Source organism: Sus scrofa, chromosome 6, assembly GCF_054392235.1.
Source record: "Sus scrofa isolate SSC_HxYL_T2T_F1_AM1 chromosome 6, Sscrofa_HxYL_maternal_Yorkshire_Landrace_v2.0, whole genome shotgun sequence".
In the NCBI taxonomy this organism is placed as follows: Eukaryota; Metazoa; Chordata; class Mammalia; order Artiodactyla; family Suidae; genus Sus; species Sus scrofa.
In genome coordinates this window covers 154051095-154071044 of record NC_139388.1, presented here as the reverse complement: position 1 = coordinate 154071044, position 19950 = coordinate 154051095, and the positions used below count along the sequence as shown (strand labels likewise).

General features: G+C 35.9%; 1 protein-coding gene and 1 pseudogene across 12 annotated transcripts in view; both read left to right on the top strand.

The window, feature by feature from the left end:
- Nucleotides 1–19950, top strand: part of ATG4C (autophagy related 4C cysteine peptidase) — a 296099-nt gene that overhangs the window by 25584 nt on the left and 250565 nt on the right. For 10 of the 11 annotated variants that reach the window (XR_014804818.1, XR_014804816.1, XR_014804815.1 and 7 more), the window contains 4 exon segments: nucleotides 3609–3692; nucleotides 11369–11602; nucleotides 14126–14456; nucleotides 15834–15904. Coding sequence is in view for 2 of the 11 variants with exons in the window: in NM_001190284.1 (NP_001177213.1) it covers nucleotides 3609–3692; nucleotides 11369–11602; nucleotides 14126–14456; nucleotides 15834–15904 (720 nt within the window). In the remaining 9 variants the exon portion in view is untranslated. 11 annotated transcript variants of the gene reach the window in all.
- LOC110261218 (mitochondrial import inner membrane translocase subunit TIM14 pseudogene) lies at nucleotides 114–2606 on the top strand (annotated as a pseudogene). Its single transcript, XR_014808111.1, has one exon. The product of XR_014808111.1 is annotated as a mitochondrial import inner membrane translocase subunit TIM14 pseudogene (transcript).

Sequence of the window (19950 nt, the reverse complement as noted above, 5' to 3'; positions counted from 1 at the left end):
CAGACAGGAAACAAATTGGAGATTAAGAATCCTTCAAAGACAGGGAGTTCCCCTTGTGCCTTAGCGGAAGCGAACCTGACTATTATCCATGAGGATGCAGGTTCCATTCCTGGCCCCACTCAGTGGGTTCAGGATCCAGCATTGCCAAGAGCTGTGGTGTAGGTTGCAGACGCAGCTGGGATCCTGCTTTGCCTTGGCTGTGGTATAGGCTGGCAGTGGAGCCAAGCAGGAGCCATGGCCAGTACAGTGGTAGCAGCTGGACTGACCATTGCTGCCACAGGATTTGCAGGCCGTTATACTTTCCAAGCCATGAAGCATATGGAGCCTCAAGTAAAACAAATTTTTCAAAGTCTACCAAAATCTGCCTTTCATGGTGGCTATTATAGAGTTGGGTTTGAACCCAAAATGGTGACGTGGGAAGCAGCATTAATACTAGGTATAAGCCCTACTGCCAATAAAGGAAAAATAAGAGATGCTCACCAAAAAATTACGCTTTTAAATCACCCTGAGGGAGGATCTCCTTATACAGTGGCCAAAATCAATGAAGCTAAAGATTTACTAGAAGGTCAAGGTAAAAAATGAAGTAAATGTATGATGAATTTTTAAGTTCTTATTCATTTATACATGTGAATACTAGCTTTTCATAATAAAATGCCTCAAAGCTTTAAAAAAAAAAGAGAGAGAGACTTCTCTGTGCTCTGTGGACTATAAATCATGGCTCATGTAAAATGCAGACCCTTGCAGAACCTCAAGCTCTAACTTGTCAGATTGGCAACTTTTCTTTTGGAAGGACTGGCGACTGGCAAGAGGGTGTAGGATGAGAGTAAAGCATAGGGAGAAAGAGAGAAGTTCCTCCCCAAAGGTTTTTTTGTTTGTTTGTTTACATTAAAAATTTTTTTTTTTCTTTTCATGGCCTTTCCTGTGGCATATGAAAGTTACAGGCTAGGGGTTGAATCAGAGCTGCAGCTGCTGGTCTGTGCCATAGCCATGGCAACATGTAGCTGAGTCTCATCTGCATGATCTACTCTGCAGCTTATGGCAATGCCGGATCCTTAACCCACTGAGTGAGGCCAGGGATTGAACGCCATTCTCAGGGACACTCTGTTGGGTTCTTAACTCCCTGAGCCACAACAGGATCTCTTGTTTATTTGTTTCCGAGGTTGTTTTTGTGAAGTTCTTAGGATTTGTTTCGGAAGTATTACCTTTTGGGGAGAGGAGATTGTTCCTGTTTGGGGAATTAGAATCATTCTAGTATGGTACTAATAATATTCCTAAGAGACAATGTCTATGAAGCACCTGGTTTAGTTCCTAGTTATAATAGGTGGTCAGTAAATACTAATTTCCCATTGGAGTTCAGAGAAGAGAAAGAGAGATAGATGGGGAAAGGAAAAAATGGCTTAGAAGTGCATAGTTTATTTTTGCTTTTATTTCTGTTGCTTTGGGAGACTGACCTGAGAAAACATTTGTTAGGTTGATGTCAGAGAATGTTTTGCCTATATTCTCTTCCAGGAGTTTGATGGTGTCTTGTCTTATATTTAAGTCGTTAAGCCATTTTGAGTTTATTTTTGCACATGGTGTGAGGGTGTGTTCTAGTTTCATTGATTTACATGTAGCTGTCCAGGTTTCCCAGCAATACTTGCCAAAAAGACCGTCTTTTTCCCATTTTATGTTCTTGCTTCCTTTGTCAAAGATAAATTGACCGTAGGTGTCTGGGTTTATTTCTGGGTTCTCTCTTCTGTTCCATTGGTCTGTATGTCTGTTTTGGTACCAGGACCACACTGTCTTGATAACTGTGGCTTTGTAATATTGCCTGAAGCCTGGGAGCGTTATGCCTCCTGCTTGGCTTTTGTTCCTCAGAATTGCTTTGGCAATTCTGGGTCTTTTGTGGTTCTATATAAATTTTTGGATTGTTTGTTCTAGTTCTGTGAAAAATGTCATGGGTAAATTGATAGGGATTGCATTGAATCTGTAAATTGCTTTGGGTGGTATGGCGATTTTTACAGTATTAATTTTTCCAACCCAGGAGCATGGAATATCTTTCTCTTTCTTTACATCTTCTTTAATTTCCTTGATTAATGTTTTATAGTTCTCAGCATATAAGTCTTTTACCTCCTTAGTCAGGTGTATTCCCATGTATTTGATTTTTTGGGATGCAATTTTAAAAGGTATTGTATATTTCTTTTCCTTTTCTAATATTTCATTGTTAGTATACAGAAATGTGACTGATTTCTGAATGTTAATCTTATATCTTGTTACTTTTCTGAATTTGTTGATCAGTTCAAGTAGATTTTGGGTTGCGTCCTTAGGGTTTTCTGTATATAGTATCATGTCATCTGCATACAGTGACAGGTTTACCTCTTCTTTTCCTGTTTGGATGCCTTTTATTTTTTTTGTTTGTCTGATTGCTGTGGCTAGGACTTCCAGACTACGAATCTGGTATACATATAATGGAATATTAAGTTACAAAAAAAGGAAGGAAATTCTGCCATTTTCAACAATATGGATGGGCCTTCAGGGCATTATCCTAAGTGAAATAAGTAAATAGAAGAAGACAAATACTATTTTCTCTCCCTTACTTGTATGTGGAATTAAAACAAAAAATAAAACTCATAGAAACAGAAAAAAGAGAAATAAGTGCATGGTTGAGGCAGAAGCAGCAGCGGCAAGATTTAAATGGGCCAATATTGGGGAGGATATTTTTGTCATGGAATAGTATGAGCCAAATACTAAAGCCCACTTTGAGTACAGGTGAGAAGTAATGGAAAAGATGTCTGTAAAGGTAACTTGTATCATATAGTGGAAAGTCTTTAGTATCACTGAGAAGTTCATTATAAATTAATGAGTCATTGATGGTGGTTTTTGAGCGGACAAGTTACCTAATCAAAGCTGAGCCACAGAGAGATTAATTGGGCAGGGATGTGTGGCATAAGCTAAGTGGACAAGAAGGATGACAGAGAAGCCATTTTGGGGAGCTTTGCTGTAATCCAAGTGAACCTTAATGAAAGCCTGATTAGTGTATTTGACTTTCTCGTCTTTTTCACCGTCACACTCAGACACTTCTATCATCTTTATTATACCTACATATTTAATTTACTTACTTTTTTTTTTCTTTTTGTTAGTTCTTTGGGCCGCTCCCATGGCATATGGAGGTTCCCAGGCTAGGCGTCTAATTGGAGCTGTAGCTGCCGGCCTACGCCAGAGCCACAGCAACACGGGATCCAAGCTGCATCTGCAACCTACACCACAGCTTACGGCAACGCCGGATCCTTAACCCACTGAGCAAGGGCGGGGACCAAACCCGCAACCTCATGGTTCCTAGTCGGATTGTTAACCACTGTGCCACGATGGGAACTCCTAATTTACTTACTCTTTATATGTATTTGTGTTATAGTTCTTAAGGTAGAATATGGTCAAAGCAATTTTATTTGAAAATAGCATAAGTGGCCTGTATTTTCAGCTCGTTGTCAAAATATTTTTGCGGCTCTTGTGAAAAATGCACATCTGCAGTTGAAAACTGGTGATTTAAAATTAAATAAAAGAAAATACTGCTAGACTTTTACTCTGAAATTTTTTCATTGCAGAACTGTTTTTCTCTTTTTCTTATTTAGGTTGGGTGTTGAAAACAAAGACATATTTTAGTAGAAATTCCCCTGTGTTATTGCTTGGAAAGTGTTACCATTTTAAATATGAAGGTAAGTGCTAAATTTGTAATTCATTTAAAAAAATCTTTGTAGAAATTCACTGTGTAATTGTTTACACTACTTTATTTCCAGGTTAATCTACTTTTGACATATTTCTTTTTGTTTTTTACTTCCAGTTATTTTTATTGTGATAAAGTACACAACACAAAATTTACCATCTTAATTATTTTTATTTATTTATTTATTTCATCTTTTTAGGGCTACACCCATGGTATATGGAGGTTTCCAGGCTAGGGGTCAAATTGGAGCTGCAGTTGCTGGCCTGGGCCACAGCCACAGCAATGCTGGATCCAGGCTGTGTCTGTGACCTACACCACAGCTCATGGCAATGCTGGATCCTTAAACCACTGAGTGAGGCCAGGGATTGAACCTGTGTCATCATGGATACTTGTCAGGTTTGTTTCCGCTGAGCCACAATGGGAACTCCTATATGCTTTTTAAAAATCCCATGTGTAAGAGATATATGATGTTTGTCTCTCACTGTCTGAATAACTTCACTTAGTATGATAATTTCTAGGTCCATCCATGTTGCTGCAAATGCCATTATTTTATTTTTATGGCTGAGTAATATTCCATTGCATATATGTACCACATCTTCTTTATCCCTTTCTCTGTAGATATACATTTAGGTTGCTTCTATGTCTTGGCTATTGTATATAGTACTACAGTGAACGTTGGAGTACATGTATCTTTTTGAGTCATGGTTTTCTCTGGATAGGATTGGGATTGCTGAATCACATGCTAATTCTATTTTTACTTTTTTGAGGAATCGCCATACTATTTTCCATAGTGGTAGCACAAATTTACATTCCTACCAAGTGTAAGAGGGTTCCCTTTTCTCCACACCCTCTCCAGCGTTTATTGTTTGTAGACTTTTGGATGATGGATATTCTGGCTGGTGTAAGGTAGTACCTTATAGTAGTTTTGATTTGCATTTCTCTAATAATTAGTGATGTTGAGCATCTTTTCATGTGTTTTTTGGCCATTTGTATGTCTTCTTTTGAGACATGTCTTTTGTATATCTGCCCATTTTTTGATGAGGTTGTTTGTTTTTTTGATATTGAGCTGTAGGAGGTGTTTGTATATTTTGGAAGTTAGTTTAATTCTCTTTTTCTTTCTCTCTGTATAGTGTGTGTACATACATTATTGATTTGTCTATCCATCTGTCATTTATCTATATCTTAGACAAAGGATTAGTCTCCAAAATAATAAAAAACTGCAAATTAATATGAAAACCATGAACAAGCTGAAAATAAATGAGTCAAGAAAATGAACAGGTAGTCTTTTTTTTGTCTTTTTGTCTTTTTAGGGCTGCACCAGCGGCATATGGAGTTTCCCAGGCTAGGGTCTAATCCGAGCTACAGATGCCGGCCTACATCACAGCCACAGCAACACCAGATCCGAGCTGCATCTGCGACCTACACCATAGTGTCTGTGACCTACACCATAGCTCATGGCAGTGCTGGATCCTCAACTCACTGAGTGAGGCCAGGGATCGAACCTGCAACCTCATGGTTCCTAGTTAGATTCATCTCTACTGCGCCACAACAGGAACTCCTAAACAGGCACTTTTTAAGTAGAAACTTAAATGGCCAATTAAACATAAGACAATGCTCAGCCTAGTAATAAAGGGAGTGCAAATTAAAATGAGATACCATGTCTTAGTCAACAAATTTGCAAAAATTTAAAGGTTTCATGATATTAAATGCTCGCAAGTTTGTGAAGAAATAGGAACTCAGACACTGCTGAAAGGAGGTAAATTGGTAAACCTCTTCATGAAATTTGAAAGTATTTAGAAAAATTGAAAATTTACACAACTTAGGATGCAGCGATTCTATCTTAAGTATTTATCCTAGAGAAGTTCTCTGTATATGTGGAGAACACGTGTACAAGGATGCTATTGTAGCTTTGTTAAAATAACAAAATAATTAGAAATAAGTATGCCTTGGTAGTAGATTAGATGATTAAAGTTCATTCATTCATTTCAAAAATATTTATTGAGAGCCTGTTATGTGCCAGACGCTGGGGTTACTGTTCAGACTATGACAGACATAGTGCTTATACTCAAGGATCTTACAGTACAGTAGATGAGAGACATTAAACAAATAATTGCCAAAATTGTTAATCCCATGGTTATATTTGTGTTGCAACTGAAGTACAGGCTGTTACAAACATAGACCAAATTAAAAAGGATGTGATTAGATACAGATAAGCTGAGAGTTCATTTCAAAATAGCTTAAAAGCAATTGAGAGGATTCGTTATCATTTGCAAGTGGAAGTTCTGACATTGTGATGGCTCTAGGTTGGTTAATCAGTGTCTTGATGACATCATCAAGGACTCATGTTCTGTCCGTCTTCCCACACTGCTCATCTCAGTGTATTGGCCTTATTTTCACCTACCTGTCTTTATAGTAGTGCGTGCCTATCTCAGTACCATGATAAGAGATATGATAGATATGGAAGAATCCAGTGGAAGAAGGACTTTTTCTTCTTTGCTTTCTTAATTATAAATATTAAATTTTAATATTTTAGTAATTTTATATTACTTTAAATCTTTACAGTTTTGAAATTATGAATTAGTCATACATAGAGAAGACAAAAGCCTTGTGTCTATACACTTTCAAGAATAGTAATGAAACTGTATTAGAAGCAGAAGTACAACATTATGAATAGTTTTTAATCTTCATGTGCTTCTACCTAATTGTAGCCCTCACCATGCCCAAACACTCCACTACCTTTAAGTAGTAGAATTTAGTATTACCTATTTTTGACCTTTTTGAGAATGGATTTGAAAGCTATTTTATTTTTGTGACTTGCCGGTGGCTTTCCAAGGTGTGTTTTTAAAATTTCTCCATGTTATTTATAGTTCTAGTTTACTTTTACTGCTGTATAGTATTCCTTTATATGAATTACTACAGAGTATTCATTCTACTATTGTTAGACATTTAGTTTTCTTCATTTTTGCCACTTTCAACAGTGTATAATGGTACGTTCTTGTATCTTTGTAGAAGTAACAATATATTCTCAGAATTTTTTGAAGTATGGCATTTGCTGTTCACTAAAAATATCTGCATGCAGAATGAGGGGAATTAATCATTAGCTAGAAGAATATCCCATTTCTATTCTTATCCATTTTATAGATTCTCTTTTCTAAATGAGTTAACCCCAAATCACCCTCTTAAACCCTTTCAGAAATTTTTTGGTACCCTCAGAAAGGGAGGCCCTTGTATTTAAAAGTATGCAAATTTAAGTGAAGTTCTTAGGCTAGGGGTCGAATCGGAGCTGCAGCTTCCAATCATAGCCACAGCTACAGCAACACCAGAGCTGAGCTGTATCTGTGACCAGTGCCATAGCTCATGGCAATGCCGGGTCCTTTTTTTTTTTTTTTTTTGGCTTTTTATGGCCACATCTGCGGCACATGGAAGTTTCCAGGACAGGGGTTGAATCAGAGCTACAGCTGCTGGCCTATGCCCCAGCCACAGCAAAGCCAGATCCTTACCCACTGAGCAGGGCCAGGGATTGAACCTGTGTCCTCATGGATACTAGTTGGGTTTCTTACCACTGAGCCACAACGGGAACTCCATATACTATACCATGGTCTATTAAGTGTGCAATAGCATTATGTCAAAAATACAATGCATGTACCTTAATTAAACAATACTTTATGACCAAAAAAAATGCTAATCATCTCTAACAGTGCAGAGTTGCCACAAACCACCAATTTGTAAGAAAAACACAGTATTTGCAAAACACAATAAAGTGAAGAACAATAAAACAGGGTATTCCTGTATTCACATTTTATATGATTATTGGTATAGTTAATATGTCTGTCATTTCACTATTTGTTCCTATTTGTTAAATCTGCTCTTTGTTCCCCTTCTTTTTCTGCATTCTTTCGGATCGGGTTTTTTAAATTCTATTTTATCTCTTTGTTGGCTTATTAGCTGTAATAAAAGTTATTAGCCGTAACTTTTTATTGTGTTATTTTACTGGTTACTTTAAGGTATTAGGGTACATCTTTAACTTACTGTAGTCTGCCTTCATGGGTATTATACCAATTCACATGTAGTATAAGACCCTTATAGTAAGGTTCACTGTAAGAGTCTTACACTACTTCACTTTTGTGTACTTCACTTTTTCCTGCTCCTGGTCTTTATGCTATTGCTGTCATACACTTCACTTACTTGTATGCTGTTACTTGGTAATCGTTAAGAGCCCTGCTGTCATGTGTTTTGGTAAGTGAACATGTATTTGGATTATCATTTAGTATGTACACTTGGAATGCATAGTTGTGCCAGTCTGTATTTCTACCAGAAATACAGAATAAGAGAATTTTGCTTGCTCTCATCTCACCAAGATACTTGGTATTTTCTGGTTAACTTTTTTTTTTTTTGTCTTTTTGCCTTTTCTTGAGCCACTCCAGCGGCATATGGAGGTTCCCAGGCTAGCAGTCTAATCGGATCTGTAGCCACCGGCCAATGCCAGAGCCACAGCAACGCGGGATCCAAGCTGCGTCTTCAATCTACACCAAGCTCACGGCAATGCCGGATCCTTAACCCCCTGAGCAAGGCCAGGGATCGAACCTGCAAGCTCATGGTTCCTAGTTGGATTTGTTAACCACTGAGCCACAATGGGAGCTCCTCTGGTTAACTTTTTTACCTTCTTAAATGGTTAGTGCTTTTTGTGTTCTGTTGAATAAATCTTTACTTACTAGGTTAAGATAGTCTCTCTAGCATTTTGAAGCTGTCGTTTCTTTATTTTTTTCTCCTTGGTTTTTAAGATAAGCTTTTTGTCTTTGGTGTGGATTTCATTTCATTGTACTCAGAATTCATATCTTTCTCTTTTTTTTGGGGGGGGGGCTGCACCCTCAGGATATGGAAGTTCCAAGGCTAGGGGTCGAATCAGAGCTGCAGCTGCTGGCCTATGCCACAGCCACAGCAGTGCCAGATCCGAGCTGCATCCATGACCTACAGTGCAGCTCATGGCAATGCCAGATCCTTAACCCACTGAGTGAGGCCACAGATTGAACCCACATCCTCATGGATGCTAGTTGGGTTTACTACTGCCGAGCCACAAGAGAAACTCTGTATCTTTCTTAAAATCTGAAAAAATTTCAACTACTTAAATTTTTTTTATTATAGTTGATATACAATGTTTTGCCAATTTCTGGTGTATCAACCACTTTTAACTATAGCTGTCCTCCATTATTCCTGTTCTCTCCTTCATGTGTGGTAAGTCTTTCTGTTAGATTTTTTTTCATGTCTGAAATTCTTGGGTTTTAAAATATTTTGTTATATCTCTTTATGCTGTGTTCTGAGTAGTTTCTTTATTGTTCTGGTTTCTTAGTTATCTTCTGAGTATGCTTAGTTTCTGCTTAATCTATTCCAAATTTCTTTTCTCAGTTATCATATTTTTAATTTCTAATAGTTCCATTTGGTTTTCTTTTACATGGATCTGGTCAATTTTAATAGCCTGTTTTCTGCTATTTGTCCATCATTCAGTACCCTTGTTTTTGTTAAACATATGCGTATTTATTTTATCCCATACCTGATCATTACTCTTTCAGGGATTGTTTTGAAATTTTTTTTTACTTCTGATTATTTCTGTTAGCTCGTTTGTGATATTTTGATTGTGATAATCAGCCTTGATTGAGCCCTCAATGTTACCAGCAGTTCTTTTTAATTTCCTTTATAAGCTTTATCATTCTTTATAGTAGTTCTTTCAGGCATTCTTATTCTTCATAAACCTCTGCTCAGAAGTCTCTCATTATAGAAAAAAAAGCAAAGCAAATCAAAATTTTAAAAACCTCTCCTCCTTTGATTCCATTTATCTATATTCACCTGATAAATGTTTATTGTGCATCTACTATGGACAGAAATCTCCATTAGGCACTGAAGATTCAGAGGTGCAAAAGATAAACATATTTCTTCTGCTCTGGTTTGAAGTCTAGAAAGGAGTCAGATGTAGATAAAAACCATTCTGGATATAATTAATTAAGACTATGAAAAGGAAAGTCCAAGAGTGGAATAGCAGGAGCAGTATTATGGTGGAAAGTCAACAGGACAGCAAATTCATTTACTGCTAGCAGTTTTCCAGTAATATTTAGAGTAAATATTAAGAGGAGACTAGATCTTAAGAAGAAAAAGCATTGGAGTTCCCGTTATGGTTCAGTAGGTTAAGAGCCTGATGTCGTATCTGTGAGGATGCAGGTTTGATCCCTGACCTCGCTCAGTGGATTAAGTATCCGGCATTGATGCAAGCTGTGGTGTAGGTCACAGATGTGGCTCAGATCCTGCATTGCTGTGGCTGTGGCATAGGCCTGCAGCTGCAGCTCTGATTCGACCCCTAGGTGGGAAATTCCATATGCTGTAGGTGCAAACGTAACACAAAACAGAGAGAGAGAGAGAGATTAAGGCATCAATCACTTTGTCAAGTAGAAGATTAGGAACTATGTATTTGGTAAGCTACAGGATGGGGTGTGAGCGTTATGCACTATGATATCAATTTCAAACAAATTTAAGTGTCTCTGAAGTGGAAATTTGGGGTATATTTGCAGTGCTGTATTCAGTTTCCAGCGGGTTTTTTTTGTTTGTTTGTTTTTTTGGTAATTAAATTCAAGTTCAAATATTGAGAGAAATTCATTGATAATAGGGACTTGGCATGCATTCTTTTGTCATTGAAACTGTATGCAACATAGCTCCATTAAGCTGAATATTATGAAGTTTGAGTAATTGTAATTTTTTCAGAAAGAGTTGAAGTGGGATAGGCACAGGAAGGATAAGCAATAAAAGCGTGATAAAATTGCTTTAGCATCATACAGAAGAGTATTAGAAATTAAACTCCTTGAAATTGAGAATTATGGGCAGGTCTACCTAACTATCCACCCACCCAAACCAGTCAGGATATACTTGCACTGTGCTGCATGAGGAAGTTGAAAAGAGGACTAAGACTTTCTTTTTGGAAGTAATTAAGAGAAGTTAAATCATTTTGAGCATATTGTTTTGTAAATTTTGGAGCAAGCAGTGACCATAGTTTTCACATAGAGATCATATTGGGGATAATCAATTTGGAAAAGCCTTTAAAAATGATATATGTGGGTAGAACCAAAAAATACATTTCAACATGAAAGGATAACAATATATTTAAGAATTTTATATTCTTGTTAGTTTTGATTTTATTCTTTGAGTATAAATATTTATGGCAATGAATACCATGTGCATTTTATTTGATTTTAAGAACTAGTTTATGTGATTATATACATTTTTATATATTGACAAAATCATTTTATTTGCAAATTTCATTTTAGAGAGTACCACTGTCTATATACTGAGCCAAATGAAGCAAAAAGAAAATATATTTTTATGTTATCTCATCGTAGGAGAGCTGATTGTATTTGGAATATAGGATATTACTATTAACAACAGTATTACTGACAGTATACCTTACATTAGTTAGTACTAGAGTGTACAGAACATTTCAGCATTCATTCTCATTTGGTTTTCCTAACAGCCTGAATAGGCAGAATGTAAGATTTATCTCCATTTAAGTTAAAAAAAAAAAAAAAAGATTGGAAAGATTGTCACATACTCCTTATGTACAGTTATGGGAATGTAGTACCATTATTGATATTTCTTGGCATATATTTAGGCAATATTTTTATTTTGTAGATGAAGATAAACTGTTACCTGCAAGATCAGGATGTACAATCAAGGATCATGTAATTGCGGGAAATGTGGAAGAATTTCGTAAAGATTTCATTTCAAGAATATGGCTTACCTACAGGGAAGAATTTCCTCAACTAGAAGGCTCAGCTTTGACAACAGACTGTGGTTGGGGCTGTACATTAAGAACTGGCCAGATGCTGTTGGCTCAAGGCCTTGTACTACACTTTCTTGGTAGAGGTAAATCAAGTATCTGTTTTTGGGGGGTTTTGTTGTTTTTTTAATTGAACTCTAGCTTATAAACTGAATAAAATCCCCTGATGTTAATTTCTTGATTCTCTTTTGTCTTCCAAAGCTGTAGCTAATCTAGACTATAACATCTTTATCGAACTGGGCCAGTATGGCTTAAAGTTTCCCAATTCACCTTTCAAAAATACAAATTAAGCAGAACTATTATTCTTGGCTACCGTTATTAATTCATTAAGTTCAGTTTTTAGTAGTCTGTGGGTTTTTCTTTGTTGTTATTTTTTAGTTTTTTTTTTTGGTTGAGCTCTCTGTATTGTCTGTAGTTCAGTAAATTCTGGGCAGGTCTACAGCAGTGACTTTGAGCAGATAATTATTGAGCAGTCAATATTTTTACCTTATTTAAATTTTCAGAAATTGTACACTGGTTTCTTTATTTTTCTCTCTACGTATCAATGATGATTTAAAATTATTTTTGTCTTTATAAATATAGTTATAATCAGTTAAATCGATTAGGGCATTTTCTTTCTTTCTTTTTTTTTTTTCTTTCCTTTGCTTTTTAGGGCCACACCTGCAGCGTGTGGAAGTTCCCAGGCTAGTGGTCAAATTGGAGCTGTAGCTTCTAGCCTACACTGCAGCCACATCAACACAGGATCCAAGCCACATCTGTGACCTACACCACAGCTCACAGCAGTGCCGGATCTTTAACCCACTGAGCAAGGCCAGGGATCGAACCTGCATCCTCATGGATACCAGTTGGGTTCTTAACCCACTGAGCCACAGCAGGAACTCCCAGATGAGGGCATTTTCTTAATAAGGTCCTCATGCTTACAGTTTTAGACTTTCAAAAATGTCATTGATTCCTAACTTACATATATTTATTTTTTTCTAATTTTCCGTCTTTCTTATCATTTGTATCAGTTTTTTTTTTTTTTTTTTTTTGTTTGTTTTTGTTTTTGTCTTTTTGCCATTTCTTGGGCCACTCCCACGGCATATGGAGGTTCCCAGGCTAGGGGTCGAATCAGAGCTGTAGCCACCAGCCTATGCCAGAGCCACAGCAATGCAGCATCCGAGCCGTGTCTGCAACCTACAGCACAGCTCATGGCAACCCTGGGTCCTCAACCCACTGAGTAAGGCCAGGGATCGAACCCGCAACCTCATGGTTCCTAGTCGTATTTGTTAACCACTGAGCCAGGACGAGAACTCCTATATCAGTTTTTATATAGTGTGTATATTTGTAGAAGGATTTTAGTTTACCATTTTAGGCTATCATATCTGGTTATTACTAAATGTCTTGTGTTGTTTCAAGTGTTAGACAAATTCCCTGCAATACATAGTAGATATTTTATAAGCTTTCTGTAGGGATTATTGATGAGATCATTTAGAAGGAATGTTTATTCAAGAGTGGTGTGAATATTGCAAGGAAAAGGAATTTTTCAACTTTTCTGTGATTATTTTTTTAATAGTCTCATGCAATCATGGACAAGAATTGGAATATTTTTCAGTTCTGTCTCTGAATTTGTGACTTATTTTGTTAACCTAAAATTTCATGTATGTTTGGGGACTGTCTTGTTATTGAAAGCAGTAAGATAGTGATACAGTTGATTTTGGGGGGATCTTTGATCTCTAATGACTTCATTCATTAACTTCATTTACTAGAAAATTGATATTACTCCCTAAACAATGATTAAGTTATTTTGAAAGGATTATATGAGGAAAAAACACTTTGAAAAGAATATAAAACTTCCATGGTCAAACTTCTATCTTAACATATAATCAAAACAAAACCCACTTTTGAAGTTAATCTCTTTTGAATACTATGAATGTTAGTGAATATGTTTATTGTGCCTTTGGGTAATCAAGACTGGATGTCTCATGAACAGTACTGGTAATGGAATTCAGAAGTCTTTGTTCCATCTCAGCACTGTCCAAAAAAAAGAAAAAAAAAAAGAAAGAAAAGAAAGAAAAGCATATTCCAGAATTGCCCATTCATTTGTACCTAAGTTTCCTATTTTTTTTCTCTTTTATTTTGGTAGTATTTTCCTAATTATATGTAATGTATTTCCATTTAAAAATTTTTAGAAACTACAGAAAATTCCAGAGACTATTACCACTGAGAAGTAAACATCATTGATATATTGGCATGTTTTCTCTGATTGTGCCTTGATTTGTTTTTATAAGCAGCTTTATTGTGATGTAATCTACATACCACAAGTTCACTCATTCAAGGTGAACAATAGTTCAGTGGTTTTTAGACTATTTGCAGAATTCTGCAACTGTCATAGTAATGTACGTTTAGGACAAAAAGAAACTTGTACTCATTAGTAGTCACTCCCTATACTGCTTATTCCCCATATGTAACCACTAATCTGTTTTCTGTTTCTATACATTTGCATATTCCTGGGTTTCCTATTTTAGTTTAGTACCCATATGACTTTAAACGTTACGTATGTGTTTTAGTAGATTGTTAAAGTCTAACTGTTTGAAAGATCTGAACACCTTGCTTTGGAACTACTATAGCTTGGACCTGGCCTGATGCTTTGAACATTGAAAATTCAGACTCTGAATCATGGACTTCCAACACTGTAAAAAAGTTTACTGCATCATTTGAAGCATCGCTTTCAGGGGAAAGAGAACTCAAAACCCCAACAATTTCTCTGAAGGAAACAATTGGGAGATACTCTGATGATCGTGAAAAGCAAAATGAAATTTATCACAGGAAAATCATCTCTTGGTTTGGTGATTCCCCCTTGACTCTCTTTGGTCTGCATCAGCTAATAGAATGTGGAAAGAAGTCTGGGAAAAAAGCTGGAGATTGGTATGGACCGGCTGTGGTTGCTCACATTTTAAGGTAAAATTGTTTTCAAATCTTATGACAGATGTCCTCAAGCTCAGAGATACTAATTTTTGTAGTGCATATGTATTACTGGAATTTTTAGTTTCAGTGTATGAGAATATTTATAAAGGAGCTTTCATTTGCTATTAGGGAAAAAACAAGACATATTGCAACTCTAGTTATGTTTAATTTATCTACTGACCAATTTTTCTTTATTTGCTCAGAGGTATAGATATCCAAGCTTTCTTTCTAACCAGTTTTTCATTAGATTACCTTATTGAAATATTCTGAAAACTAACAGCTCTTTCAGCCTTGGAACATGCATAACATTATAGTTGTTTTTTTTAAATAGTGTAACCTGGGGGCTGTAATGTACTGATAGTGTAATGAAATGTCAAGAGCTAAAATTAATGTTTTCAGCATTTCTTTGCACACATCAAATTCTTGTGAATTGTAAATGTATGGGACTATTAATATAATAATTATATCATAGTGAAAGTAAAGGGTCTGTGACATTCAGAGTAGTTAGAAAAAAGTCAAAAGTCAAATGTCACCACACCTCAACTTTTTATGTGCCATTTATTTGGATGCAACTTAAGTTTAAATAATTATTTTATTGTGTGTCCCATTATTATTATAAACTGAATTATTAATATGTGAACCAAGTGTAGCATGTTGCAGTAAATTTAGTCCATTTAGAATCATATACAAAATCAAAATTATTACAAAGATTTTTTGTATATTAACAGACTTTTATATTTTGTAGACCAGATGCTTGTGATTAAAAAGTGTTTGCCTAATGTTATTAGATAGATTATTAATAATAATATCAAGCCCAGCTTGGTACGTCATTTGTAAAAACATAATCATAAAAACATGGTTGCTACTCTTCAAGATGTTATGTTCTATACCCAGCGATCAGAACACTTTCTGTAGAAGGCCTGATAGTAAATAGTTCAGGCTTTGCAGGCTCTTTAAGGACTCTATTACTCAGTTTTATTTTTTTTAGTCAGTAATGTAAGTTATTATGAAGCAAACTTTGAAGCATATTGTGATTCTACTGATTAGAATACATTTAATATAGCCAGCTGAGTTTGAGAAGTTCTTTTTGGGGGGATAAGGTGAGGTTCACTCCTTTATACTCAAAAATTTTAAAATATTTTTTGTAGCTAATGTTTTAATGTTCTTTGAGTAATTTAGTGTAATATTCTTCTTTGAAAAAACTGACCTGATTTTTGATACCATTCAGATGATAGTTTTGAAAGCAGACACTGTAGATTAGATAAGAAAGTCAAGAAAATGATGGCTTTCTTTCTCCTTAAATGAAATCTTTAGTTACTAACTGGAAGTGTGACTTAGGATTTTAAAGGATAATGTTTGTTATTTTCTTAGAAAAGCAGTTGAAGAAGCAAGACACCCTGATTTACAAGGGATAACAATTTATGTTGCTCAAGATTGTACAGGTGAGGAATGTATTATATAATTCTACTTTTTATCCATTTATTTGGTGTCACCTTTTAAAATTTAGATATAACTGATATACAACATTATATTAGTTTCAGTGTACAACATAATGCTTCAGTATTTGTATATATTGCAAAATGATCATTACCATGTCTAGTCAGCATCTGCTGTCATACATAGTGACAAACTTTTTTTCCTTGTGATGAAAACTTTCAGATATATGATACAGTACTACAATTAACTATCATCTGTAAACTCATGCTGTGTATTACATCCTCATGACTAATTTACCTTATAGCTCGGAGTTGTACCTTTTAATCCCCTTAACCCATTTTGTTCTTCCATCTTACTTCTGCCAACCGTCAGTCTGTTCTCTGTCTCTGTGAGCTTGGTTTTTGGTTTACTCATTTTTTTTGTGTGCTTTTTAGATTCCACATAGAAGTGAGGTCACACAGTATTTGTCTTTCTCTGACTTATTTCACATGACATGATGTGCTTAAGATCTATCCATGTTGTTGCAAGTGGCAAGATGTCATTCTTTTTTTATGGCTAATATTAAACTGTATGCTACATTTTATTTATCCATTATACATCAGTGGACACTTAATTTCCATATCTTGGCTATTGTAAATAATGCTGCAGTGAACAAGGGGGTGCATTTATCTTTTTGAGATAGTGTTTTCATTTTCTTTAGATAAGTACCCGGGAATAGAATTGCTGGATCCTATGGTAGTGCTGTTTTTAATTTTTTGAAGAACCTCCATACTGTTTTCCACGGTGGCTGTACCAATTTACATTCCCACCAGTAGCGCACAGGAGTTCCCTTTGTTCCACATCCTCATCAACATTTGTTGTTTTTTGTCTTTTTGATAATAACCATTCTACTGGTGTGAGATGATCTCTTGTGGTTTGATTTTCATTTCTCTGCTGATTAGTAATGTTGAGCTCTTTTCATGTACTTGTTGGCCATATGTATGTCTTCTTTGAAGAATGTCTTCAGATCTTCTGCCCAGTTTTTAATCAGATTGTTTTTTTCATGTTGAGTTGTGTGAGTTCTTTATATATTTTGCATATTAATCCCTTTTCAAATACTTGCAAACTTTCTTCCTTCTGTTCAGTAAATTACCTTTCCATTTTGTTGAAGGTTTCCTTTGTTGTACAGAAGTATTGGTTTGATGTGTTCCCATTTGTTTCTTTTTGCTTTTGTTGCCTTGTGATGTCAATGATTATGAAGGTAGAGACCATGTCTTAGACATTTTTGTTCCTACATGGCATCTTATGTAGGCACTTAGTAAATATTTGATTGAATGTATACTGTGAATTACTAGATCAATATTAAAATAAGCTCTTAAGGAAAATTTCAGTATTTTAAATGATTACTTAAAAAGATGGGAAAATTTAACATAGCTATGCCTGTCGTCGGGCTGCATGCCATTTCATTGGTGGATGTGTTTCAAGGAAGGAAAATTCTCAATTTGATTTGTTTCTCACTGGTACTTCAGTAAATCATCTGATCATGATGCTGCTATTGTCCAGAATGTTGCTTTGTTTTATTGTTTTGGGTATTCTGTTTAATGACCAGTATCTATAGTAACTTTGAAACTCTGTTAGGGATAAAATAGAGACCTTACTTTCTTTTTCTTTTTTAAAAAACTTACTGGAGTATAATTGATTTATAATGTTGTATTAGTTTCAGGTGTACAGCAAAATGAATCAGTTATACATATACATATATCCATTCTTTTTTGGATTCTTTTAGACCTTAATTTATTTATTTTTTTTCGGTCTTTTTACCTTTTCTAGGGCCGCTCCTGCAGCATATAGAGATTCTCAGGCTAGGGGTCTAATTGGAGCTGTAGCCGCCGGCCTACGCCAGAGCCACAGCAACTCAGGATCTGAACTGTGTCTGCGACCTGCACCACAGCTCACAGCAACGCCAGATCCTTAACCTACCGAGCAAGGCCAGGGATCAAACCCACAACCTCATGGGTCCTAGTTGGATTCGTTAACCACTGCGCCACGACGGGAACTCCTAGACCTTAATTTCTTAATAAAATAAAAGTGCCTTCAAAATAGGCCACCTCATTTTGTTAAATTTATTTTTTTTACTGAAATGCTATTAACAGGATTATGTTTGGGGAAAGTTAAAATTATCAGTCAATTATATTTGATAACGCATTGTGTCCAGCCGGGGATCAAACTTTCTTCCCAACCTTCCAGAGACTCCTGATTCTGTTGCATCATAGCAGGAACTCTTCTTCCGCTCATGCTGTATTCTCTTCCTTTGTAATTACGTATTTTTCAGGGTTTTTAAGTAGTTAGGATTATGTTCTACACTAGGACTTTTTTTTTTTTTTTTTTTTTTTTTTTTGAGACTGTAGCAACACAAACTTTAATGGCCAAAGAATGGAGAAGCAGAAACTTAGTTTGCAAATCAACTTCTCCTATGCTATGTCTTTGGAAACTACATTTCTAGTGCTACTTGTACTAATATGAGGTGATTCCTGTTTTCTACTGTCTTTTGAATATTTCCACCTAGATGTTCTACAAACACTTCAAATTCAGCACATTTAAAATTAAACTTATCATTTCCCTCTACACCCTTCCTTCGATGTCTTTTATTTTCACTTTACTAATATCATGTCCATATGCATACTTACTCATTTTTTTACTCTTCTCATTGCTTATATCTAGTTAGTCAATAAAAGCTTAATAAATTATACTTTTAAAAATGCTTCTAAAATCTATTCTCTCTTCTTCACTCTCAATGATCTGAATCAAACTCTTATCTCTAACTTGAACTTGATTTCTCTTTCTTTTTCTATTTTATTTGATAAAAAAAAATTAGAAGTTCCTGTCATGGCTCAGTGGAAACGAATCTGACTAGCATCCATGAGGACACAGGTTCGATCCCTGGCCTTGCTCAGTGGGTTAAGGATCTGGCGTTGCTGTGAGCCGTGGTGTAGGTTGCAGATGTGGCTCGTATCTGATATTGCTGCGGCTGTGGCATAGGCCAGCGGCTACAGCTCTGATTCCACCCCTATCCTGGGAACTTCCATGTGCTGTGGGTGCAGTCCTAAAAAAGCAAAAAAAAAAAAGAAATTGATCATGCCCCTTAATTAAAAAACTTAAAACTGTCCATTAACTGTAGTCTCAGGTTAGCATATAAAACACATGAAGTTCTTTACTCTTTGTCCTCACCTACATTTCCAACATCACCTCCCAACACTGTCTTCCATGCTGATACACCAAAGTAGCATCAACTTTCTGGCCATTCCTTGGACATACTATCATTATCTTTTTTCCATGTCTTTGCACATATGCTTGCCTCTGCTTCGAATTTCCCTGATTATTAAAATGCCTCATGTTAACTCTTACTCATCCTTTAAGAACACACTCAATGCTTACACCTTTGGTGAAGACTCTCCCACCTCCTATCAGGTAGAGTTAGTTTATTATTCTGTGTTCTGTAACACCTCCATTAAATATTGCACTAGTAATTTACTTGTAGTATCACCTTGTGGTTATCTGTGTCTCCCTGTAGACCAGTGGTTGTTGAGGTAGCACAGGTAGTAGAAAGGAATCAGAACCATTTAGTTGGGAATCACTGCTGTAGTCATCCTGTGTCATGGAATTGGGCTATTTCATAGCCCTTATGTATGTTGAAAGCGGAGGAATGATACCAAAATGATTCAGCCAGACACTGTCAAGTTAGGATCTTATTTGCTTTTGTACTTCCCTGGCATGGGAAAGTGTATGCTAATGGAAATATTACTTGTCTTCCTTGCAGCAGTGTTTGTTTCTGAAGGAAGTAGACGTCTGAAGGGAAAGCCCATTCGTTGGAGGTGTATTAGTTCAGAAAAGTCAAAGATAAGGGTGTTCATGTGTGCACAGCTTCAGAAAAGCTAGAGAATTTAAAGGTTTATAGTTAGAAGGGCTTACTGAGTAGTTTGGCCAAAGTGGTAAGATGATGGAATTAAAACATGGAAAGAATGATTGTTGCGTTTTTGTAGCTTTGGTTTCGACTGACTCTGGGAGATAGGGA